This window comes from Microcaecilia unicolor, chromosome 4 (assembly GCF_901765095.1).
Source record: "Microcaecilia unicolor chromosome 4, aMicUni1.1, whole genome shotgun sequence".
In the NCBI taxonomy this organism is placed as follows: Eukaryota; Metazoa; Chordata; class Amphibia; order Gymnophiona; family Siphonopidae; genus Microcaecilia; species Microcaecilia unicolor.
Window position 1 is genome coordinate 319,179,704 of NC_044034.1, and position 25,486 is coordinate 319,205,189.

Below are 25,486 nucleotides of genomic sequence, written 5' to 3' on the forward strand. Positions count from 1 at the left end.
GCCCATCAGTTCCTTCCTCAGGTATTCCCCTATTTTACTAAAGTCAGCATGCTTGAAGTCCAGGACTTGAGTTTTGAGTGTCCGCTCTCCACTTTAGCTGTTATATCGCTCGGAGGAGGGAAAGGTGAGTAGTGGAGTGTCTCAGGGATCGGTGCTGGGGCCGATTCTGTTCAATATATTTGTGAGTGACATTGCCGAAGGGTTAGAAGGTAAAGTTTGCCTATTTGCGGATGATATTAAGATCTGTAACAGAGTGGACACCCGAGAGTAAATGGAAAACATGAAAAAGGATCTGAGGACGCTAGAAGAATGGTCTAAGGTTTGGCAATTAAAATTCAATGCAAAGAAATGCAAAGTGATGCACTTAGGGAATAGAAATCCACAGGAGACGTATGTGTTAGGCGGGGAGAGTCTGATATGTACAGACAGGGAGAGGGATCTTGGGGTGATAGTATCTGAGGATTTGAAGGCGACGAAACAGTGTGACAAGGCGGTGGCCGTAGTGAGAAGGTTGTTAGGCTGTATAGAGAGAGGTGTGACCAGCAGAAGAAAGGGGTGTTGATGCCCCTGTATAAATCGTTGGTGAGGCCCCACCTAGAGTATTGTGTTCCGTTTTGGAGGCCGTATCTTGCTAAGAATGTAAAAAGAATTGAAGCGGTGCATTTTCACTGCTCATAGAATCTGGCATTCTTGGGGGATCAAAGTGATTGTGTGGCAGGAGCGGAGCCAAGGGTTGGCATGGTAGAATTTTATTTCTTGTGTCCTCTTTTTTTGTTTCCGCAAATATGATAACCTGTGTTGGGGGGGGGGGGGCAACGGACAGGTACCACACCACCACACCACCCCCTCACATAGCTATTTTTAGTGTTGCTATTTTTGGGCTACTTTCCAACATGAGTTGGACTGGAAAAATTTTTCACCATCTGGAAACTGTGATCTCACATAGCTACTCTCCATCTCTTTCATTTCCTCTTTTGTCTGCAGCTCATGTTCCCTCTGCCTACTCTTCTTCCTGTTTCCTTTTGCCAGCAACCTTCTCCCACATAGCGTATTTGCACTTCCTGAATTCCTCTAACCCTCACATCCTGTTTATACTCTTCTCCCACAGCTGTGCTGTCAGTCCATTTCTCCATCAACCAGGCTCTTACATTTGCAGCTCCTTTCTGCCTCTTCCGACATTTCAGAGTAGCATTGTCTCTCCTAACCAGTGACTTCTTTCCATTCCATTCACCCCTTCCTAGTTCCCTTTATTCATCTCCAAGTACCTCTCTGTCTTTTTTACCTTAACTGCTATAGATATAGGGTTACTATATCTGGAAATGTCCTCTTTTTGAGGACACCGCAGTTTATCCGGGCGGGTTTTGCCAGGATGCCCGTTTGTCCATATTTATGGGCAGGCTGGCTTGCGGGTGGGCTTGCTTTCTGGCAGGCGGGCCTCAGGGTGTCCAGTCCACCCCTCCCGTACCTTATCGTGACAAGCCTGGTGGTCTAGTGGCCTCTTCGGGGTAGGAGAGAGCTCCGTCTTTCTTGTCCGGTGCTGCCGCAGACCGTTTGCTGCTGGCACCGCTTCAAAATGGCTGCCAAGATTTTAAGCGGTGGCCACGTGAGACTTCCGCGAGCACTCAGCAGCAGCACCAGGCAGGAAAGAAGGGGCTCTATCCTGCCCTGAAGAGGGCACTAGGCCACCAGGCATGATAGGGTATGGGAGGGGAGGGGATGTGGATGGAGTCATATATGTGGGTGGGTGGAAGGAAGGAGGGAGCTGGAAAATAAAGGTGGTGGAGTAAGCCTGGAAAAAAGATTGGGGAGGAGACATACACGGGGGAGAGGGAGGGAAAAGAGGGAATACATAGAAGAGGATGGAGAGACGAGGAGAGGGAAAAGAAAGGGGGACATGCTCACGAAATTTACATTTCTCCGAGGACAAGCAGGCTGCTTGTTCTCACTGATGGGTGACGTCCACGGCAGCCCCCTCCAATCGTAAACTTCACTAGCAAAGGCCTTTGCTAGTCCTCGCGCGCCGATGTGCACCGCGCATACGCGGCCGTCTTCCCGCCCGAACCGGCTCGTGTTCGTCAGTCTTCTTTTGTCCGCGCTCGGGACGGTCGTGTTTTGCCGCCGTTTCATGCCCCTCAAGTTGACCTCGCGCGTCTTCGCGATTTTCGCTAAAAAAAAAAAAAAAAGAGACCGATCCGGTCTTTACCCTTTTTCTGTGTTTCCAGCTTTTTCCCCGCTTAAGTTTCCTTTCGCTTTCGGGACCGGCCTATTTGGCCTCGGTACGGGTTTTTTCTCCCTTCTTTTTGGTGCCTTTCGTCATCATCGCGAATTTTGATTTCGCCGGCGTGATTTTTCCGCCCATGTCATCGAAGTCTTCCAGCGGCTTCAAGAAGTGCACCCAGTGCGCCCGGGTAATCTCGCTCACTGATAGGCACGCTTCTTGTCTTCAGTGTCTGGGGGCTGGGCACCGCCCGCAGGCCTGCAGTCTTTGTGCTCTTTTGAAAAAGGAGGACTCAGGTAGCGAGATTGGCCCAGTGGAACGCGTTGTTCTCGGGCTCTTCGACGACAACAGCATGGGCATCGAGTGCATTCACGTCGACAGCATCGAAGTCTTCGACCTCGGCATCGGCATTGACTGCATCGAGGCCTCTACCTCCTGCATCATCGGTACCGAGACATCGAAAGGCTGCGTCGACACCGGTGGTATCGGGACCTCCGCTATTGCTGATGTCGTCGGACGGTGGTGCTTCGTCTGGAGTGCAGGTGAGGGCTGTCCATTCCCCTGCTGGTGGCGGTGAGCCTTCAGATGGGTCTCCCCCTGCCCTGAGGGCTCCTGCGGTACAGACCCCCGAGATCGACCTTCTTCGGCCTCGGCCCCGAGGAAGCGAAGGTTGGATTCTACGTCCTCCTCGTCGGTACCGGGAAGCTCCGGTGACATGCTTCGCTTGAAGAAGTCAAAGAAGCATCGTCACCGGTCTCCTTCCCGTCTCGGTACCGAGAGCTCTGGGTCGCCGAGGCAGTCGTCACCCAGTAGGCATCGGCATCGGGAGGACCGCTCACCCTCTGTTCAGGAGGTGTCGATGCGCTCCTCCTTGGACAGCCCGGAACCGCCTCCACGCCCGGAACAAACTCTGACATCGACGCCGGCATCGGCTTCTCAGTCTTTCTCCACAGCCGCTCTGCACGAGAGTCTCCGGACCGTTCTTCCAGAGATTCTGGGATAGCTGTTGCGCCCTTCCCCTCCGGTACCGGGGGTGCTTGCGCCACCGGTACCGTCGAGTGAGGCGACGGCTGGCCCCTTGCCCGAGGAGAGGTCTCCGGTATCGGTACCGGCTGCGGCCGCCTCCCAGGCAGACTTCCCGTCGGCGGAGGGAGCTTCGCCGACGCTGGCGAGGGAGTCCACCTCTTGACGCTCCTACCGTGGCCATGTTTCCACGGAGTCGAGTCGGGCACGGCTTCAGACGCAGGTTCGTGAACTTGTGTCTGATACCGATGGTGAGGCCTCGTGGGAGGAGGAGGAGGACATCAGATATTTCTCTGACGAGGAGTCTGATTGCCTTCCTTCTGACCCCACTCCCTCCCCTGAAAGGCAGCTTTCTCCTCCCGAGAGTCTGTCTTTCGCGGCCTTTGTCTGGGAGATGTCTACGGCCATCCCCTTCCCGGTGGTTGTGGAGGATGAGCCCAGGGCTGAAATGTTTGAGCTCTTGGACTATCCTTCTCCACCTAAGGAAGAGTCCACAGTACCCATGCATCATGTCCTAAAAAAGGCATTGCTGGCGAACTGGACCAAGCCATTAACTAATCCCCACATTCCCAAGAAGATCGAATCCCAGTATCGGATCCATGGGGACCCAGAGCTGATGCGCACTCAGTTGCCTCAAGACTCTGGTGGGGTGGATCTGGCCCTAAAGAAGGCTAAGAGTTCTAGAGAGCATGCTTCGGCGCCCCTGGGCAAAGACTCCAGAACCTTAGACTCCTTTGGGAGGAAGGCCTATCATTCCTCTATGCTCGTGGCCAAGATTCAGTCCTACCAGTTCTACTTGAGCATCCATATGCGGAACAATGTGCGACAGTTGGCGGGCTTGGTGGACAAGCTCCCTCCTGAGCAAGCCAAGCCGTTTCAGGAGGTGGTCAGGCAGCTGAAGGCGTGCAGAAAATTCCTGGCCAGAGGGGTATATGATACCTTTGATGTTGCGTCCAGGGCCGCTGCTCAAGGTGTGGTGATGCGCAGACTCTCATGGCTGCGTGCCTCCGACCTGGAGAATAGGATCCAGCAGCGGATTGCGGACTCCCCTTGCCGAGCGGACAACATTTTTGGAGAAAAAGTCGAACAGGTGGTAGAACAGCTCCACCAGCGGGATAACGCTTTCAACAAATTCTCCCGCCGGCAGCCTTCAGCATCTACCTCCTCAGGTAGACGTTTTTATGGGGGAAGGAGGGCTGTTCCCTACTCTTCTGTTAAGCGTAGGTACAATCCTCACTCTCGCCAGCCTGCGGCCCAGGCTAAGCCCCAGTGCGCTCTCGCTCTCGTCAGCAGCGTGCGCCTCAGCAAGGCCCCTCGGCTCCCCAGCAAAAGCAGGGGACGAGGTTTTGACTGGCTCCAGCAGAGCATAGCCGACATCAACGTATCCGTTCCGGGCGATCTACCGGTCGGGGGGAGGTTGAAAGTTTTTCACCAAAGGTGGCCTCTTATAACCTCCGACTGTTGGGTTCTTCAAATAGTCCGGCAAGGATACACCCTCAATTTGGCCTTGAAGCCTCCAAATTGCCCACCGGGAGCTCAGTCTTACAGCTTCCAGCACAAGCAGGTACTTGCAGAGGAACTCTCCGCCCTTCTCAGCGCCAATGCGGTCGAGCCCGTGCCAACCAGGCAAGAAGGGCTGGGATTCTATTCCAGGTACTTCCTTGTGGAAAAGAAAACAGGGGGGATGCGTCCCATCCTAGACCTAAGGGCCCTGAACAAATATCTGGTCAAGGAAAAGTTCAGGATGCTTTCCCTGGGCACCCTTCTTCCCATGATTCAGGAAAACGATTGGCTATGCTCTCTGGACTTGAAGGACGCCTACACACACATCCCGATATTGCCAGCTCACAGGCACAGTATCTGCGATTTCAGCTGGGCACACGTCACTTCCAGTACTGTGTGCTACCCTTTGGGCTCGCCTCTGCGCCCAGGGTGTTCACGAAGTGCCTGGCTGTAGTAGCAGCAGCGCTTCGCAGGCTGGGAGTGCATGTGTTCCCTTATCTCGACGATTGGCTGGTGAAGAACACATCCGAGGCAGGAGCTCTACAGTCCATGCAGATGACTATTCGACTCCTGGAGCTACTGGGGTTTGTGATAAATTATCCAAAGTCCCATCTTCTCCCAGTACAGAGACTCGAATTCATAGGAGCTCTGCTGGATTCTCGGACGGCTCGTGCCTATCTTCCGGAGACAAGGGCCAACAATCTGCTGTCTCTCATCTCCCGGGTACGAGCGTCCCAGCAGATCACAGCTCGGCAGATGTTGAGATTGCTTGGCCACATGGCCTCCACAGTTCATGTAACCCCCATGGCTCATCTTCACATGCGATCTGCTCAATGGACCCTAGCTTCCCAGTGGTTTCAGGCTGCTGGGGATCTAGAGGACGTGATCCACCTGTCCACGAGTTTTCTCAAATCCCTGTATTGGTGGACGATTTGGTCCAATTTGACTGTGGGACGCCCTTTCCAAATTCCTCAGCCACAAAAAGTGCTGACTACGGATGCGTCTCTCCTGGGGTGGGGAGCTCATGTCGATGGGCTTCACACCCAGGGAAGCTGGTCCCTCCAGGAACGCGATCTGCAGATCAATCTCCTGGAGTTACGAGCTGTCTGGAACGCTCTGAAGGCTTTCAGAGATCGGCTGTCCCACCAGATTATCCAAATTGAGACAGACAACCAGGTTGCCATGTATTACATCAACAAGCAGGGGGGCACCGGATCTCGCCCCCTGTGTCAGGAAGCCGTCAGCATGTGGATGTGGGCTCGCCGTTACGGCACGTTGCTCCAAGCCACATATCTGGCAGGCGTAAACAACAGTCTGGTCGACAGGTTGAGCAGGATTATGCAACCTCACGAGTGGTCGCTCAACTCCAGAGTAGTGCGCCGGATCTACCAGGTGTGGGGCACCCCCTTGGTAGATCTCTTTGCATCTCGAGCCAACCACAAGGTCCCTCAGTTCTGTTCCAGACTTCAGGCCCACGGCAGACTGGCATCGGATGCCTTCCTCCTGGATTGGGGGAACGGCCTGCTGTATGCTTATCCTCCCATTTCTCTGGTGGGGAAGACTTTGTTGAAACTCAAGCAAGACCGAGGCACCATGATTCTGATTGCTCCTTTTTGGCCGCGTCAGATCTGGTTCCCTCTCCTTCTGGAGTTGTCCTCCGAAGAACCGTGGAGATTGGAGTGTTTTCCGACCCTCATCACGCAGGATGAAGTGGCGCTTCTGCATCCCAACCTCCAGTCTCTGGCTCTCACGGCCAGGATGTTGAGAGCGTAGACTTTGCCTCTTTGGGTCTGTCGGAGGGTGTCTCCCGTGTCTTGCTTGCTTCCAGAAAAGATTCCACTAAGAGGAGTTACTTCTTTTTATGGAGGAGGTTTGCCGTGTGGTGTGACAGCAAGGCCTTAGATCCTCGCTCCTGTCCTACACAGACCCTGCTTGAATACCTTTTGCACTTGTCTGAGTCTGGTCTCAAGACCAACTCTGTAAGGGTCCACCTTAGCGCAATCAGTGCATACCATTACCGTGTGGAAGGTAAGCCGATCTCAGGACAGCCTTTAGTTGTTCGCTTCATGAGAGGTTTGCTTTTGTCAAAGCCCCCCGTCAAACCTCCTACAGTGTCATGGGATCTCAATGCCGTTCTCACCCAGCTGATGAAACCTCCTTTTGAGCCACTGAACTCCTGCCATCTGAAGTACTTGACCTGGAAGGTCATTTTCTTGGTGGCAGTTACTTCAGCTCGTAGAGTCAGTGAGCTTCAGGCCCTGGTAGCCCAGGCCCCTTACACCAGATTTCATCATAATAGAGTAGTCCTCCGCACTCACCCTAAGTTCTTGCCGAAGGTAGTGTCGGAGTTCCATCTGAACCAGTCAATTGTCTTGCCAACATTCTTTCCCTGTCCTCTTTCCTGCCCTGCTGAACGTCAGCTGCACACATTGGACTGCAAAAGAGCATTGGCCTTCTATCTGGAGCGGACACAGCCCAACAGACAGTCTGGCCAATTGTTTGTTTCTTTTGATCCCAACAGGAGGGGAGTGGCTGTGGGGAAACGCACCATTTCAAATTGGCTAGCAGATTGCATTTCCTTCACTTTCGCCCAGGCTGGGCTGGCTCTTGAGGGTCATGTCACGGCTCACAATGTTAGAGCCATGGCAGAGCCATGGCAGCCCACTTGAAGTCAGCCACTATTGAAGAGTTCTGCAAAGCTGCGACGTGGTCATCTGTACACACATTCACATCTCATTACTGCCTGCAGCAGGATACCCGACGCGGCAGTCGGTTCGGGCAGTCAGTGCTTCAGAATCTGTTCGGGGTTTAGAATCCAACTCCACCCCCCTAGGCCCATGTTTATTCTGTTCCAGGCTACACTCTCAGTTAGTTGATTAAGTTGTTAGGTCAATCTCAGTTATGTCCTCACCGTTGCGAGGCCCAATTGACCATGTTTCTTGTTTTGAGTGAGCATGGGGGCTAGGGATACCCCATCAGTGAGAACAAGCAGCCTGTTTGTCCTCGGAGAAAGCGAATGCTACATACCTGTAGAAGGTATTCTCCGAGGACAGCAGGCTGATTGTTTTCACAAACCCGCCCGTCTCCCCTTTGGAGTTGTGTCTTCCCTTGTTTTTGTCTTGCTACATACGGTACTGATGAACACGAGCTGGTTCGGGCGGGAAGACGGCCGCGCATGCGCATCAGCGCGCGAGGACTAGCAAAGGCCTTTGCTAGTGAAGTTTCCGATTGGAGGGGGCTGCTGTGGACGTCACCCATCAGTGAGAACAATCAGCCTGCTGTCCTGGGAGAATACCTTCTACAGGTATGTAGCATTCGCTTTCTAAGCATTTCATGAGCATGTCATGCACATCTTTTCCTTTTTGTTTAGCACGGAAGAAAATGCAATACTGTTACTTTACCAGTATCTTTGCTGCTTACAGAATTTGGCTTTCTTGGTGTGTGTATGGCGGGGTGTTCATAGTGACACTGTGGTGCAGGGGTGTGGCGGGGGCTGGGAGGTGATGGGTGTGGTAGGGTGGGTCTAGGGTGTGATGGGGTGTGGCTGGGGCATGGTGGGTCAGGGCTGAATTTTATTTTGTGTCCTTTTTTTTTTTTTTCATGGCAAATATGGTAACCCTATATAGATATAACTTTTAGCAACATAGGTAAAATTGTCATGCCGGTAATGTTATCTGAATCTGTCTGTTCCTTTTGTCAAGTGCAGAATATGACTCTCACCTGATACAAAATAGAGAACCACAAAAAACATACAGACAAAAACTGAAAGCAGAGTTACTAGACTCTGCATATCATGTAACATTGTGCTCAATTCTGGTCGCCATATCTAAAAAAAGATATAGTGGAATTAGAAAAGGTGCAGAGAAGGGCGATGAAAATGATAAAGGGGATGGGACGACTTCCCTATGAGGAAAGGCTAAAGTGGCTAGGGCTCTTCAGCTTGGAGAAAAGGCGGCTGAGGGGAGATATGATAGAGATCTATAAAATAAGGAGTGGAGTGGAATGGGTACATGTGAAGCGTCTGTTTACGTTTTTAAAAATACTAGGACTAGGGGGCATGCGATGAAGCTACAATGTAGTAAATTTAAAACGAATCAGAGAAAATGTTTCTTCACTCAACGGGTAATTAATCTCTGGAATTCGTTGCCAGAGAATGTGGTAAAGGCGGTTAGCTTATCAGAGTTTTAAAAAAGTTTGGACGGCTTCCTAAAGGAAAAGTCCATAGACCGTTATTGAATGGACTTGGGGAAAATCCATTATTTCTGGGATAAGCAGTATAGAATGTTTTGTACTTTTTTTTGAATCTTGCCAGGTATTTGTGACCTGGATTGGCCACTGTTGGAAACAGGATGCAGGGCTTGATGGACCCTTGGTCTTTCCCGGTATGGCAATACTTATGTACTTATGTAACATCAGAGAAACAGAAAGAGATGCATGCCCTCCTGTACAGTGTAAAATAAAGCTAACATGTAAATTCTGAACACAACATAATTCAGTCACTAAATTGAAAATAAAATAATTTTTCCTACCTTTGTAGTTCGGTGATTTTATTATTCCAGTCATCTTGTTCCCAATCTTTGGTTCTGCTTTCCTCTGTCTGTGCCCTTAACTCTGTTTCCAGGGCCTCCTTTCCATTTCTTTTCTAACCTTCTGCCATAGGCGCCCAGTATAAGAGGCTTGGAGAGGCTAAGCCTCCCCCCTGCTGAAGCAGAATGGATCAGCTGTGGAGTCCAACTGCTCTGAGGGGATTAAATTGTTGATTTACCTCCATCCTCACAGCAGGAGCTGCAGTGAAAGCCCTCTAGCAGTTGTAGAAATTGGTTTATGGTTTGTTTACCTTACTGCTGGGAAAGCAGGGGGGTTGGCTGGAGGTGTCCTAGGTTGCCAGGGAGATATTTAAGGAGGATGACTTCCTGACCTGCACTGAGGACAGATTGCAGCAGAACGGATACTGGGCCAGCATGATCAGAAAAAGTCACCAGACAACAAAGGTAGAAAAGATCATTTTATTTTCATTATAGTGTTTGGAATATATCCACTTTGAGAATCAGGTGGTCAACATTAAAAGTTTATATTTATTTACTTATTTATGGCATTTTATCCCACATTAAACATGAATTAGGGTGTTTTGTGGCTCTACATGAGAATTGTGATGATATGATCCCTTGTTTCATATTGTTGACAGTCTGCATTTTCCGTATGGGTGGTATATTGGTGTAATATTTATGGTACAGTAAGGTTCTGAGTGTGTTTTTGGACAAAGTTGTGCATAGTGTTTTGCAGTTGAGCGATTGTGGTTAGAATATGCTTTGAGCAACCACTTTATTCTTTGACATATGATACATACCTAATATCTAAATTTAATAAAAGGTATTAATTGTGACTTATTTATTTATTTATTTTTTCTGCGTGTTATCAGACAATTATAGATTTAAGCTCCACCCCTAACCCCTTCCCATTTAGCCTTCCCAAACAGTTGGGCCACCGACCGCCTATGCCTTCTGCCCTATGTCTGTTTGGCACTGATCTTTCACATTCAGTTTTCTTCAATTTGTAAAATAATCTATAAAGGAAAACAATACATCTAATAGATGTGTTGGACAAACAATTTTGAAAATATTCAGTGTATAATTATATGAAACACTATAAATAAATAAAAAAACATAAGAAAACTAGGTATAAATACATTCATAATAAAACATATTTGAATAAGAAGAGACAAAAATAAATATATTGATTCAAATGTGAAAAGTTCCCAAATTGCATAATAGTAAAATTCAACAAGCCGAGAAAATAATCATATAAACCTCAAAAGTGCTAACACATGTCTCTAAATGAACTGGGAATGCATACAAAGGAAAACCAGACACAAAAAAATATAAAGAGGGTGAGAGTGGTACAAAGCTACATCTGAATAGAGTACTAAAGTTATCCACCATGAGAGATATAGTCTAAAAATGAACATCACCATAGCCACACAAAAGTGTAGAAGCACCTCATAAAACTGGTTATCAAAAAAAACAACCCAAAATGAGATGCTATACTTTGACTGCTAGAAATAAGGTGTTCCAAGCAATATATTAAAATCTTTTCATAAGTCTCCTCATACAGATTCTGAAATTGGACTAATCTTGTCAAATGCATCTAAATAAATCGAAAGATTTACTTAGCGCTACTGAAAAACCAATAAAACACTATCGCTCTACGCATAGGATGATATCAATCCTAAACAATCTAAAAGATGTGCTACTAATGTTTAAAAAATGCACTGTACGTATCTAATACTGTAAACCCAAGTTAAAAGGAATTCCATATCATCATGCTGATCAATCCATAGACTGGTGGGTTGTGTCCATCTACCAGCAGGTGGAGATAGAGAGCAATCCTTTTGCCTCCCTATATGTGGTCATGTGCTGCCGGAAACTCCTCAGTATGTTCTCTATCTCAGCAGGTGGTGGTCACACACAGCAGCAGCTCTGGCTAGGCCTCCAAGCCTAATTTTTAGGTTTTGTTGAGTGCCTGGGGTTGAGGGCTCTTCTTGAGCAAGTGCAAACCTGGTGGTGCCAGGTCCCTCCTTTTCTCCCCCCTCCCGCTGGCTCCGTTTAAAAAAAAAAAAAAAATTTTTGACGTCCTTAAGGGCGTTTATTTTGACGTTTATTTAAACGTTTATTGCAGCTACTCACTGGGACACCAGGTCGTTACAGCTCGGAGCGGAAAGCAGGTAATTTTACCTTTTTTGTAGCGGGCAGGGGGTTCCCCGATTGATCTCCACGTGGCTGATGGCGTCGGAGGGCGAGGGCGCAAAGAATCGCCTCCCCGGACCCGCGTGTGCGCGTCTAGCGGGGATGCGGGGGTTTTAAAGTCTGATTCGCCCTTGTTGGGTGTCAGTTTGGAGGCCGGTCAGTGTCCCGGTTCTTCCTCCGGTGCGGCAGTTTTTCCCGCCATAAACGCCCATCCCCCGCTGCTCGCCTCCGCCATCTTGGCCGGCCACGCTGCTCGGACGGCTTCTTCTTGGGCCGCCCTTGAGGTGGGAGACGTTAATGCCATGGCCGCCCTTCATTTGGGCGACAGCAGAAAAGCGGCTAAAGTTAAGCGCCGTTCTTTCCGCGTGGCTCCTTCGTGGAGTGTCGCGCTGGACGCCATCTTGGATGCGCAGCATGTTTCTCCCCCGCTCTTGCGAGCGCCGGTTGAGGGTGCGTCTAGGGCTGTGGCCCAGGCTGCTTAAGTGCACAGTCTGGGGGGTTTCTCCCCCGAGTTTATTTTGCTGCTGCATCAGGCCTTCCTTATGCAAAACGCTGCCCCTGCTCCCTTGTCCGATAAAGGGATTGAGGCCCCCGGAAGTAAACGCCCTCGGGTGGATTTCCAGGCCTTAGAGGACTCTGTCTCCTCGGATGTAGATGAGGGCAGTGTATCTGAGTTCTCCCAATGGTCCTTTGGGGATTCCTTGGAGGAGACGGATTCCCGCTCGGATGGAGCGGATGACCCCTCTGCAGTGCGGATCTTTCGCTCAGAGGACTTGCCCAACCTGTTAATGCAGGCCATGAGCATTTTGAAGATTTCCTCTCCAGAGGACGTCTCTCCCTCAGCCCCTGTTGGCTCCGCCATTATGCTGGGGACGAAGCTCCCGCCTAGAACCTTCCATGTGCATGATGCCATGCGCACCTTGATTTCGGCTCAATGGGATGTCCCGGAAGCGAGCCTCAAAGTGGCTAGGGCTATGTCCCGCCTCTATCCTTTGCCTGAAAGTGAACGGGAGACCTTTCTTTCGCCTACCGTGGATTCTTTAATCACTGCGGTGACTAAGAAAACGGCGTTGCCGGTGGAAGGTGGCACGGCCCTAAGGACGCCCAAGACAGAAGATTGGAGGCGGCCTTAAGGTCGTCCTTCGAGGCGGCTGCTTTAAGTTTGCAGGCCTCAGTTTGTGGCTCCTATGTGGCCAGGCCGTGCCTGACGATTGTGCAGCGGGCTTCCCCCTCGGATCCTTCCTTGAGGGCTGACTGGCCGGCCCTGGAATCGGGCCTGGCTTATTTGGCAGACTCACTGTATGATGTCTTGAGAGCCTTGGCTAAAGGTATGGCTCAGACAGTCTCTGCGCGGCGGTGGCTTTGGCTGAAGCATTGGTCTGCTGACCACGCATCTAAGTCCCGCCTGGCTAAGTTGCCTTTTAAAGGCAAGCTGCTCTTTGGGGTCGAGCTGGACAAAATTGTGACCGATCTCGGCACGTCTAAGGGTAAGAGGTTACCAGAGGTCAGGGCTCGGGCCAGTGGTGCTCGCCCTGGTAACTCCAGAGGACGGTTTCAGGAAGCCCGTCGGTACCGCCCGGGCAAGTCGGGCTCCTCTGCCCCCTCTTCCTTCAAAGGAACTTCTCCCCCAAGCAGCATTCCTTTCGCAGAGACCGCCGTCCCGGAGGTGCGCCCTCCGGTCCTCCCCCAGGGTCTCGTACCCAATGACGGGGCCCTGGTCCATGGCCCAGTGCAGATTGGAGGACGCCTGTCCTCGTTTCTGGGCGAGTGGACCAGGGTAACTTCAGACGCTTGGGTTCTGGAAGTCACAGAGACGGCTACAAGCTAGAGTTCTGCCGACCCTTAAGAGACGGGTTTGTACTCTCTCCCTGCAAGTCTCCGGTCAAAGCTGTGGCAGTGCAGCAGACCTTGGACAACCTGATACGCCTGGGTGCGGTCGTTCCGGTGCCAGAAAATCAGCTTGGCAAGGGACGTTACTCCATTTACTTTGTGGTTCCAAAGAAAGGAGGTTCTGTATGGCCTATCCTCGACCTCAAAGGGGTCAATCGGGCCTTGAAAGTTCGGCACTTTCGCATGGAGACTCTCCGCTCTGTTATAGCGGCAGTGAAGGCAGGGGAGTTCCTGGCATCCTTGGACATCAAGGAAGCGTACTTGCATATTCCCATCTGGCCTCCTCATCAACGCTTTCTGCGTTTTGCAGTCCTGGGCCGACACTTCCAGTTCAGAGCCCTCCCTTTCGGGTTGGCTACTGCTCCGCGGACCTTCTCCAAAGTAATGGTGGTCATCGCGGCCTTCCTGCGAAAGGAAGGAGTACAAGTCCATCCTTATCTGGACGACTGGTTGATCCGAGCCCCCTCTTATGCAGAGTGCGGCAAAGCTGTGGACCGGGTGATTGCTCTTTTGAGCTCCCTGGGGTGGATCATCAACTGGGAGAAGAGCCAGCTGCGCCCGACTCAGTCCCTGGAGTATCTGGGAGTTCGATTCGACACCCAAGTGGGCAGAGTGTTCCTGCCGGACAATCGGATTGTCAAACTTCAGGCTCAGGTGGACCAGTTCCTAGTAGCCTCTCCTCTTCGGGCTTGGGACTATGTGCAGCTGTTGGGCTCTATGACGGCCACGATGGAAGTAGTGCCCTGGGCCAGGGCTCATATGAGACCACTACAACACTCTCTGCTGCAGCGCTGGACTCCGGTGTCGGAGGATTAGGCTGTGCGCCTTTCCTTGGACCCAGCAGTGCGCAAGGCGCTGAGCTGGTGGCTGCAGACAGACAAGTTGTCTGCAGGAATGCCTCTGGTGACCCCGGAGTGGATTGTCGTCACGACGGACGCCTCTTTGTCGGGCTGGGGAGCCCACTGCTTGGGAAGGACAGCGCAGGGGCTCTGGTCTCCTGCAGAGGCAAAGTGGTCTATCAACCTCCTGGAACTCAGAGCCATTCAGTTGGCGCTTTTGGAGTTCATCCCGGTACTGGCGTGAAGCCAGTACGGGTCCTGTCGGACAATGCCACGGCTGTGGCCTATGTCAACCGCCAGGGAGGTACCAAGAGCGCCCCTCTAGCCAAGGAGGCCATGAATCTATGCCAGTGGGCGGAAGCGAACCTGGAACAGCTGTCAGCGGCCCACATTGCCGGAGTCATGAATGTCAAGGCGCACTTTCTCAGTCGCCATACCTTGGATCCCGGAGAGTGGCAGCTATCTGCTCAGGCGTTCTTGGACATCACGAAGCGCTGGGGCCAGCCGAGCCTAGATCTGATGGCGTCATCGGCCAATTGCCAAGTGCCGCACTTTTTCAGCAGAGGACGGGACCCTCGATCCCTGGGAGTAGATGCTCTTCTCCAACAGTGGCCGACACAGGAGCTTCTCTATGTGTTCCCACCCTGGCCCATGTTGGGCAGGGTGCTAGACCGGGTGGCAAAGCATCCGGTCCGGATAATCCTGGTAGGTCCGGACTGGCCCAGACGTCCCTGGTATGCAGACTTGATCAGGCTCTCAGTGGACGGCCCTCTGTGGCTGCCAGCGGAGCAGGGCCTGTTGCATCAGGGTCCCGTGGTGATGGAGGATCCCTCCCCCTTTCGTCTTACGGCCTGGCTATTGAGCGGCAGCGTCTGAGGAAGAAGGGCTTCTCAGACAAGGTCATCGCCACTATGCTGAGAGCGAGGAAGCGCTCTACTTCTACTGCTTACGCCAGGGTTTGGCGTACCTTTGCAGCGTGGTGTGAAGCAGGCTCACTTTCTCCCTTCACTGCTCCAATTTCTTCAGTGTTGGCGTTCCTGCAAGAAGGTCTGGAGAAAGGCCTGTCGCTCAGTTCCCTTAAAGTCCAGGTAGCGGCTCTGGCTTGCTTCAGGGGCCGCCTGAAGGGTGCTTCCCTGGCTTCGCAGCCAGATGTGGTGCGCTTTCTCAAGGGAGTTAATCACCTGCGCCCTCCTCTGCACTCCGTGGTGCCTGCGTGGAATCTCAACCTGGTGCTAAGAGCCTTGCAGAAGCCGCCTTTTGAACCCTTGTCGAGGGCATCTCTGAAAGACCTGACGTTGAAAGCAGTCTTTTTGGTGGCTATCACTTCAGCCAGAAGAGTTTCCGAGCTCCAGGCACTCTCATGTCGAGAGCCCTTTCTGCAGTTCACTGAGGCAGGAGTGTCTATTCGCACAGTGCCTTCCTTCCTGCCCAAGATTGTTTCTCGCTTCCATGTGAATCAGCAGCTCTGTCTCCCTTCCTTTTGTAGGGAGGACTACCCAGAGGAATACTCTGCTCTCAAATATCTGGATGTGAGACGAGTCATCATCAGATACTTGGAAGTGACCAATGAGTTCCGGAAGTCGGATCATCTGTTTGTCCTGTTTGCAGGTCCTCGTAAGGGTCTGCAGGCTGCTAAGCCTACAGTGGCAAGATGGGTCAAGGAAGCCATTGCAGCGGCTTATGTGGCCGCGGGGAAGGTGCCGCCTATCCAGCTGAAGGCTCACTCCACTAGAGCTCAGGCGGCCTCAATGGCAGAGGCCGGGTCCGTCTCCTTGGAAGAGATTTGCAAGGCGGCATCTTGGGCATCGGCCCATACCTTCTCCAGGCATTACCGCTTGACTGTGGCTGCTCGGGCGGAGGCCCGGTTTGGAGCTTCAGTGTTGCGGTCAGGGATTTCTATGTCCCGCCCTGGGTGAGTACTGCTTCGGTACATCCCACCAGTTTATGGATTGATCAGCATGATGATATGGAAGGTAAAATTATGTATCATACCTGATAATTTTCTTACCATTAATCATAGCTGATCAGTCCATAGCCCCTCCCAGATATCTGTATTGTTTATATTCTGGTTGCATTTCAGGTTCAAGTTTAGTCTTCAGTTCCTGTTCAGGAGGACTTCGTGTTCAAGTTTTTCAATGGATTCTTCAAGAGTTGAGACGAATTTGTGTTACAGTGAGCTGCTGCATTCCTCTCCCCTCCGTTTTACGGGGCTGGATTGAGACTTAAATTCTGCCGGCGCTCCCTCCCGCTTCGTGCGGCAGTAGGGCAGCTTTGTACCCCTCCCGCTTTGGCGGTGTTAGGGTCAGTCAGCTCCTCCCGCGGTTGCGGTTGCAGGATAAGCCAGATCCCCCCGCATCGGCGGGTATGGTGTCCCTCCCCCGCTCCGCGGGGATGAGCTGGACGGATTCCCCTCCCCCACTTGTGTGGGGATGAGCTGGGTTAATTCCCCTCCCCCCGTTTCGGCGGTGGTGAGCTGGGCAGAGTGTCCCTTTGTGGGTGTAATTCTCTAAGTGCTGAGTCCTGCGGATGGAGCTTGGATATCGACATACTGAGGAGTTTCCGGCAGCACATGATCACATATAGGGAGGCAAAAGGATTGCTCTCTATCTCCACCTGCTGGTAGATGGACACAACCCACCAGTCTATGGATTGATCAGCTATGATTAATGGAAAGAAAATTATCAGGTATGATACATAATTTTACCTTCGTTCACATGTGTAACAAAAAGGGAAGAACAAGCCTAATTACATATTCCTTTAAAAGAAACAATCAGATAACATCATTTAAACAAAAGTGCTTCTGACATCAATAATGGAGAAAAATATTGTAATTAGAAAAGTGAAAAAATACATATGTGACACTGGAGGTCTAAGCATAGATATCAAATAAAGGCAAACCACATGTAAGAAAGTCCATAAACAGCGCCAGTGGTGTGTGTATTTCAAATAGAAAAGCACGCTGCAAGAACGTTACAACCCTATTATACATTAGTTCTAAATGATGAAAGTGTCTAAAAAGCATGCTATAGTAGAGCCGAAGTGCAATTAATATGAAATGATAGACCAAATGTAAAAGGTTCTTAGGCACTTGGTTAACGGATAAATGCACTGAAACTGCTACTATGTGACATGCAATACCTTGACTGCCAGAAAAAAAATCATCAACGATAATAATTGAAAAAAACTGAAATCAGTGCCACTTGACATCGTTTGAAAATATTGGTGATAACTTACCACACAATCAAATCAGTGTGAGCGAGTATCTCTTGCTTTCAAAGTAAGAAATGCCAATTGAAAATGTGGCACAAATTTAAAGAGACAGAAAGGAACCAAGCATTTTCTCACACATGTAAATGCAATGACATCATGAATTTCCAAAAAAATAGTTCTGACAATGTGAATCTATAAAGGACTGAAAAGATTAAAATAGGTGGATACCTAGTCTATATGGTTTCTTAAAAAAAAAAAATATATATATATATGTAAAATTAAACAAATAAATACAATTAGATAAACTGGATTATTTCACTATAATATAAAAGATATGGAATACATGGTACTTAAATAAATACCTAAATGAGTAAAGAATCACCAAGGGACCCAAATAAAACTTTAAAAATAGAAATACACTAGAATCTGCCCCCCTCTCCTGATACTCAACAGACCCCAAAGGAAACTACAAGTCAATTGTTTTTCCAACATTTTTTCCCAGACTTCATGCCCATTCTGGTGAAAGTGTACTACGTACTTTAGACTGCAAATGAGCCTTAGCTTTCTATCTGGAGCAGACTAAAGCCCATAGATAATCCACCGAGCTGTGGAGGTGGCCATTGGCAAACACACACTTTCAAACTCAATAGCAGACTGCATCTCTTTTGCTTTTGCCCAGGCTGGACTGACTTGAGAGTCATGTCACAGCTCCCACCTGAGATCAGCCTCCATAGAGGAGATTTTGCAAGGCTGCAATGTAGTCTTCAGTCCACAAATTCACATCCCACTATTGTTTAAATTAGGACACCTGACGTGACAGTCAGTTTGGGCAGGCAGTCCTGCAGAATTTGTTCAGTGTCTAGAATCCAACTCCACCCTGCTAGGTCCTGTTTTTTATTCAGTTCCACGTAGATTCAGGTTGACTGAATCTTTAGTTTTGATGTTTTAAGACACTAATATCCTAGCTTTCTTGTTTTCGGCGAGCCTGGTAGCTAGGGATTCCCACATGTGGTAAAAGTGTGGCCTGCTTGTCAGAGAAAGCAAAGATACCTGTAGCTGAAGTTCTCAGAGGATAGCAGGCCTCTTAGTCTCCCACCTCCCTTAGGAGTTGTTTTTGGTTGTACTCTTTATGCTTTTCACCTGACTCAGGGACCCACACTTGAGTGTTGGATGGGAAGGCACCAGTACATGTGCAGTGGGACGCTGCTAGAACTTTCTTTAGTGTAGTGATTCAGTGTCTGCACTTGGGCTTCTTCAGATGACATCACCCACATGTGAGAATAAGCGACCTGCTATCTTCGGAGAACATCAGCTACAGGTAAGTATCTTTGCTTTATTGCAACATGTATGTAGTGTGTTGAACACTTTCTTGTTCCTTATCAGGGGATTTCTGCAGTTCAGAATTTAAGTTATGGAATTGAACCTCTAGAGTCATCGCATGACTTTCAGCACCTTGTTTATCGACTTGAATACACCGAGGATTTGAACTCAGAGTCGACGTCTTGTGGAATGAATTATGCAAATCATAATATGCATTCCAAAGGAATTTTACATGACCAAAAGTTCAAGTAAGTATTCTAGATGTACATAGTTAATACATACATATTTCAAGTATTCCAGATGTATAGTTAATACATACATATTTCTTGTATACCACCCATATGTAAATTAGAACTATCAAAGCAATGAACAATAAAAAATCATCATATGATCTATTTTATACATTGCAAAAACACTAGACAAATCAGAGCACAGTATCTTGCTGGTTAATTTGCTTTCTGCTGTTCAAACAAACAACTGGTAGGTGAGAGACAGATTAGTAAATCTACTGATCAGCTTTTACTCCAATTCACAATTTGATGCTATATAAGCTGAACTGAGTTTCATAACTTAGGAAACGAATGCAGACAGTTTTGAGGAAGCTATTGAAAAATGACACTCTTCTAGTGAAATGGATTGCTTGTATCTACATTTTTAAAATTTGTTACTTAATTTTCAAATATTAAAAAAATATATCAGGGAGGAAGTGATGTCATCCTGCTGAATGGTGGCTTATCTCCTTAGCTTTCGCTGAACCCCGTTTGAACCCTTCTGCTGGACCATCTGTCGTGTTTCTGAATTTTTGTTGGCAAATTCTGCTTTGTGATGTGTAGCGCTATAAATAAATCTCAGAATTCTGCACATCAGGAGTCTGAGAAACAGGTGAATCAGTCGGCAGCCAAGGCTTCTCATCGCCATGCTCCCTCTACACTGGCATCAGCATCTGAATCAGATTCGTCCCTTTCCATGGCTGACTTGCTCCCGGTGGCAAGTATAAGGGGTGTCTCTCGTGAGCTCAAGCAGTTTCTCACAGAGTTTCGGGATGAGATAATTTCCATCTCCATTTATTTAGTCTTATATCCCACATTATCCAAATCAAGTTCAGTTCTATGTGACTTAGTGTGACAGAATCAAAGTGATTTACATTATAATAAGGAACTGCAATCAACAGGTTTACAGTGTAACGAAGGACTTACTAAGATTTCAAATCAAATAGAAAACTGTAATCATCAGGGTTCCAGAGTAACAGGGAACTTACTATGATAATCTATTGTGTTGCAGTTGCATTGTAAGAGATGCTACAGTCAACAGATTAACAGTGAAAATTAACAGCTATTATAGTCAAGAGTCCATGGTGTAATAGAGATCATACTGAATAATAGAGTAGCAGTGTGTTATTGTGGAGGGCAGGATTCAGGGAGTTGTCATTTTTGAGACAAAGTGTAGTTAGGAGCTGTTGCTGGGTTCTGTGCTCAGTCTTTAGAGGCTTACCCCGTGTCAGCAAGAAATTTTATGAAGAGGTATGATTTTAGCATTTTGCAAAATGTAAGGTAGTCGGTTATTCTCCTAATGTTTGTGAGGAGGGTGCTCCAGGCCTTGGTTGTGAGGTAGAAGAACCTTGTGTCGTGAAGATTTGTATATTACTCCTTTCTTTACAGTTTGCTAAGTGGAGTACAAGGTAGCTTTGAGTGTCCGTCAGGGCATTTCTGAGTGGGAGGTCAATCAAAGTGATCATGTAAGTGGGGGTTAGTCCCTGGAGGATTGTGAAGACAAGTGTTAAGATTTTGAAGCTTATTCTGGCCTTTATGGGGAGCATAGGCACCCGGTATAAGAGGCTTGGAGAGGCTAAGCCTCCCCCCTGCTGCAGCAGAATGGATCAGCTGTGGAGTCCAGCTGCTCTGAGGGGATTAAATTGTTGATTTACCTCCATCCTCACAGCAGTAGCTACAGTGAAAGCCTTCTAGCAGTTGTTGAAATTGGTTTATGGTTTGTTTACCTTACTGCTGGGAAAGCAGGGGGGGTTGGCTGGAGATGTCCTGGGTTGCCAGGGAGATATTTAGGGAGGATGACTTCCTGATCTGCACTGAGGACAGATAGCAGCAGAATAGATACTGGGCCAGCATGATCAGAAAAAATCACCAGACAACAAAAGTAGACAAGATCATTTTATTTTCATTATAGTGTTTGGAATATATCCACTTTGAGAATCAGGTGGTCAACATTAAAAGTTTATATTTATTTACTTATTTATGGCATTTTATCCCACATTAAACATGAATTAGGGTGTTTTGTGGCTCTACATGAGAATTGTGATGATATGATCCCTTGTTTCATATTGTTGACAGTCTGCATTTTCCGTATGGGTGGTATATTGGTGTATTAGGTCTGCCCAGTGTAATATTTATGGTACAGTAAGGTTCTGAGTGTGTTTTTGGACAAAGTTGTGCATAGTGTTTTGCAGTTGAGCGATTGTGGTTAGAATATGCTTTGAGCAACCACTTTATTCTTTGACATATGATACATACCTAATATCTAAATTTAATAAAAGGTATTAATTGTGACTTTTATTTATTTATTTTTTCTGCGTGTTATCAGACAATTATGTATTTAAGCTCCACCCCTAGCCCCACTCCTAACCCCACCCCCTTTAGCCTCCCCAAACAGTTGGGCCACCGACCGCCTATGATGGGGCGCCAATGAAGTCTTTGCAGTAGGAGAGAGGCTGTTTGATAGCGGGGAGATGTGACGATCAAGCGAACAACTGTGTTTTGGACGATTTTGTAGTTTTTTTCAGGCGCAGATCTTTGGAACCTGTGTATAAACCGTTACTGTAGTCCAGTTGGGTTAATATCAGAGTTGAACTAGGAGGTGAAAGGTTGTGATTGGGAAGAGGTTTTTGATTCTTCTCATTTTCCAGGCATTCTGAAGGCTTTCTTTGCAGCCAGGGTTATTTGGTCATCGAGTGTCAGGTTTTGGTCTAGAGTGACTCCCAGAATCTTAAGATTGCTTTCTAGTGGGAAGCTTTTTTGGTCAATTGTAAAAGTGTGGTAGGGGGTAGGAAGGAAGGTGCTAGATACAGCCAAGAATTTTTCTCTCTATTTAGCTTTAATCTGAAGGTAGAGGCCTAGGTCTCCATTTTGTCTAGGACAATCCGGATCCTGTCTGTGATGTCTGTTAGGTCACCTGAGAAGGTTATGTATATTGTCACGTCATCTACATAGATGTGTGGTTTCAGCACTAAAGCATCTAGTTTGCTGCAAAGTGATGCCATCATGATATTGAATAGTGTTGGGGACAGTGGAGAACCTTGTGGTACACCACAGCCTTGGATCCAGGGGGGGTGAGATGTTATATGCTGATTTGACTTGGTAAGGTCTGGATTTGAGGAAACCGGTGAACCATTCATTCATTCATTTGAGTATTTATATACCGCTTAGACCTAAGCGGTTTACAGTTTCACTTTTACAGGTGCTGGGTCTGTCCCTAGTGGGCTCACAGTCTAGGTAGTATATTGTACTACTGTTGTACCTGGGGCAACGGAGGATTAAGTGACTTGCCATGGGACACACGGAGCTGCAGAGGAAATTGAAGCTGGTTCCCCAGAATCTCAACCCATTGCTGACTATCAGGCAGCAGCAGGAATTGAACCCAGTTCCCCAGGTCCACAACCCGCTACACTAATCATTAGACCAGTCCTCCACTCCATCCAAGTACAGGGCCTCCAAGGCCAATCTAGACTAGTAGGTAGAGGAGTGTATCATGGTCAACTACATCAAAAAGCACTTGACATGTCAAATTAGAGTATCAGTACTTTCTTTCCACTGCTTTGATGTCGTTAACCAGTGATAGAAGAACAGATTCCATGCTGTGGTGTGGTCTGAAACCTGACTGGGAGGGGTGAGGTATAGCGTGATGAGATAGGTAATCTGTTGTTTGTTTGGTGACTATCCCTTCTATAACTTTGACTAGGAGTGGGATGGATGCCACCGGTCTGTAATTAGTTATGTCATTCTTCTTGGCCAAGTTGGTTTTTAGGATTGGGGTAAGCATTATATTTTCCTTGGTCTCCGGGAAGTGACCTTCTTGTAGTGAGTAGGAGATGTGTTCGGTTAGTAAATCTATAAACCAGGTTAGAGGCATATCTCATGAGCGGTGTGCTGCAAGCAGCCAGTATGCAGTGAGATTTCGCATACTTTCTGAGGGAAGTTTGGACTTCGGAGGTTAATGGTATTGTGAAGGACGTCCAGGGTCTGTCGGTATGTGTAATCTTGCTTTCTGACGTCCTGTGGACTAGATAGCTCTCTAGCAGGTAATGGTCATTGGAAGGCCCAATCTAATGTTGGTTACTTTCTCTTCGAAATATTTGACTAGGTCCATGGGGGGGGGGGGGGGGGGTCCATTCATTTGTGGCTACCACGGCTGGAGTGTCGAGAAGGTTGTTTATTAGGTAGGCCGTATAGTTTCTTGATGTCAGAGCGGCCTGATCTTATGTATGTGTCATACAATTTCAATTCGCTTGTTTGATGATGTGCTTGTAAGACTTGTTGCTTGTCTCCATATGTTTTTTTTTTGTTGTGCTCTCTTTAATACACTTTCTTTCTAGTTGTCTGCAGTGTCCTTTTGGTGGTCAGTAGCTCTTCATTAAACCAGGGGATGAACGATAGTTGCGTTTATTTTTCAGTTTTTCAGGGGCAATTTCATCTAGTGTAGCCAAACTCCCGGAGGTCCCAGTTTGTGAGGAAGTCTTTATTTCCAGGTTCTAGTGGTAGGTAGGTTGAGATCTTGTCCAGAATTCAGTAGCTTTTATCTGTTTTCATTTTTTTATTTGACGATACTTCTTTCCAGTTTAGGGTGCAGTTTAGTTTGTTGTGTTCTGACCAAGGTACAGATCACCAGGCGATGTCTGATATGAATAAGTCCTTGTGAATCGATAATCGTGTGTGAAAAGGTCTAGCGGGTGGCCCTTGCGGTGTGTGAGGTCTTGACTGGTATGGGGATATCACAGGCTGTTAGGAAATTAAGGATTTTTCGTGTATGTGGATCATCTAGGTTGTCTAGATGAACATTTATGTCTCTTACAATCAGTATGTTAGAGTGAGTGGTGCATAATTTGGAAATGTATTCTGAGAAATTGTCTCTGGCTAGTGCCCAGCTGCCAGGTGGTCTGTAGAATAATGTGCAGCAGAGTGGTCTCCTTGAGGGTAGGATCTATTATAGTGAACTGTAGGATCTCTAGGGACAGGCCTGAGAAGATTTGATACCATCGTCACGTTTAGGAATGCCTTGTAGATAACCACTAGGCCACCTTCTTTTTTTGAGGTCTGTGACATGTGTAGTATCTTGTAGCCTTGGGTCATAAATCATTCAGTATGAGGTCATTGTGGGTGCACAGCCAGGTCTCTGTGATTAGTGCTAATCCCAGATCATCTTCTTCCACCTATTCTCTGATGAGTTCTAGTTTGTTGGCAACAGAGCGGGTGTTTATGTAGGCTAATGGGATTCGTAAATAGGAGTTGTTGGTGTCAGTGTTGTATTTGATGGTATCAGCTGGCATTTAGGGTTCTCTGTGTGCTTGTGTTGGCTCTTGGTAGGTTGGTATCCAGGGTTAGAATGTGTGGTGATAGGGGGTGCTTTGCCAATTAAGCCTAGGTTTCTAAGGACTGGTCTGATGTTATTCAGTTGGTACCCTGAGGCTGACAGGACGGGAATTTGGTATTTTGGTTTCAGGTGACCACATTAGCATTAATCACTCTGACCCTCATCTACCGATTCCCTCTTCAGTAAAGACCCTTCCTCCTTCTCTCCCTCCTGTTCCCTCGCCTCCATAACCATGTACTAACACCACTCTAAACCACCTCAAACCTCCTGCTGGGAATTGTGCGGTGTACAATTCCAGATTAGATTAGGTTATTAATTAACAGAGTGTGTGTAATGTAAGCACAAGATAACTTCATGCAATCACCATGGTTGGTGATCTGTATTGTTGATGTGTCTTGCAGGTTGCTGTTTGATTTGGGATCGGCGTTCTGGCTGTGAGCAGGTATCTCTCGTGTTGGAGACGGTGCGTGTTCAAGTTTCCGCCATCTGGTGTGCGATGATTTTTTTGCTGCCTGGAGTCTTGAAAGATGAATCATGGTGCTCAGCGGGCACTCCCTTTCTCTGCGGGCAGGTCATCTCACTTTTTCTGGGCTCCGAAGCCCTGGTTATGCTATGTTGGGATTTTGTTGTCGGCTGTCACCACATGGAGGTGGTCTTCAGTTGTCAGCTGATTCACTGAGGCCAGCCACAGCACCCAGGGGGTCTATTTTGCCACGAGCTCTCTGGTCCGAGAGATACTGGGTGCCAATGAAGCAGACTATAATTGAAGAGTGACATGAAGAAGAAATGAACAGTTGTCGGTTCTAGAGAACAGAGAAGCTGTCATTCGTAATTAAATAGCCACTCTTCCCTTTGCAATGTGGATTAATTGAGGGAGAATGACAGAGAGAATTTTGTCTTTAGCTGCAGGTGATTCTGAACTTGTGAGAAGTCCTCAGAAGCAGTATGTCACAAGAGCATGAAGGACTCCGGGGTAAGGAAGGTAAGCAATGGTAATCCACAGCAGTGGTCATCTATCTGTATAACTCAAAGCAGTTCCATCAATAATAAGGCCCCAGTGGGAACAAAAGCTAATCGGATTCGGATGCCTCAAGCAGTGCAGGGTAGAGGCACCATCACTGACTGCAAACTGTGCAATCTGT

At 48.2% G+C, this 25,486-nt stretch overlaps 1 protein-coding gene across 1 annotated transcript in view; it reads left to right on the plus strand.

Moving 5' to 3' along the window:
* LOC115469724 (disintegrin and metalloproteinase domain-containing protein 9-like) overlaps window positions 1-25,486 on the plus strand; it is a 581,856-nt gene that overhangs the window by 136,633 nt on the left and 419,737 nt on the right. The window contains 1 exon segment of the mRNA XM_030202512.1: window positions 18,823-18,998. Within this exon segment, the coding sequence (XP_030058372.1) occupies window positions 18,823-18,998 (176 nt within the window).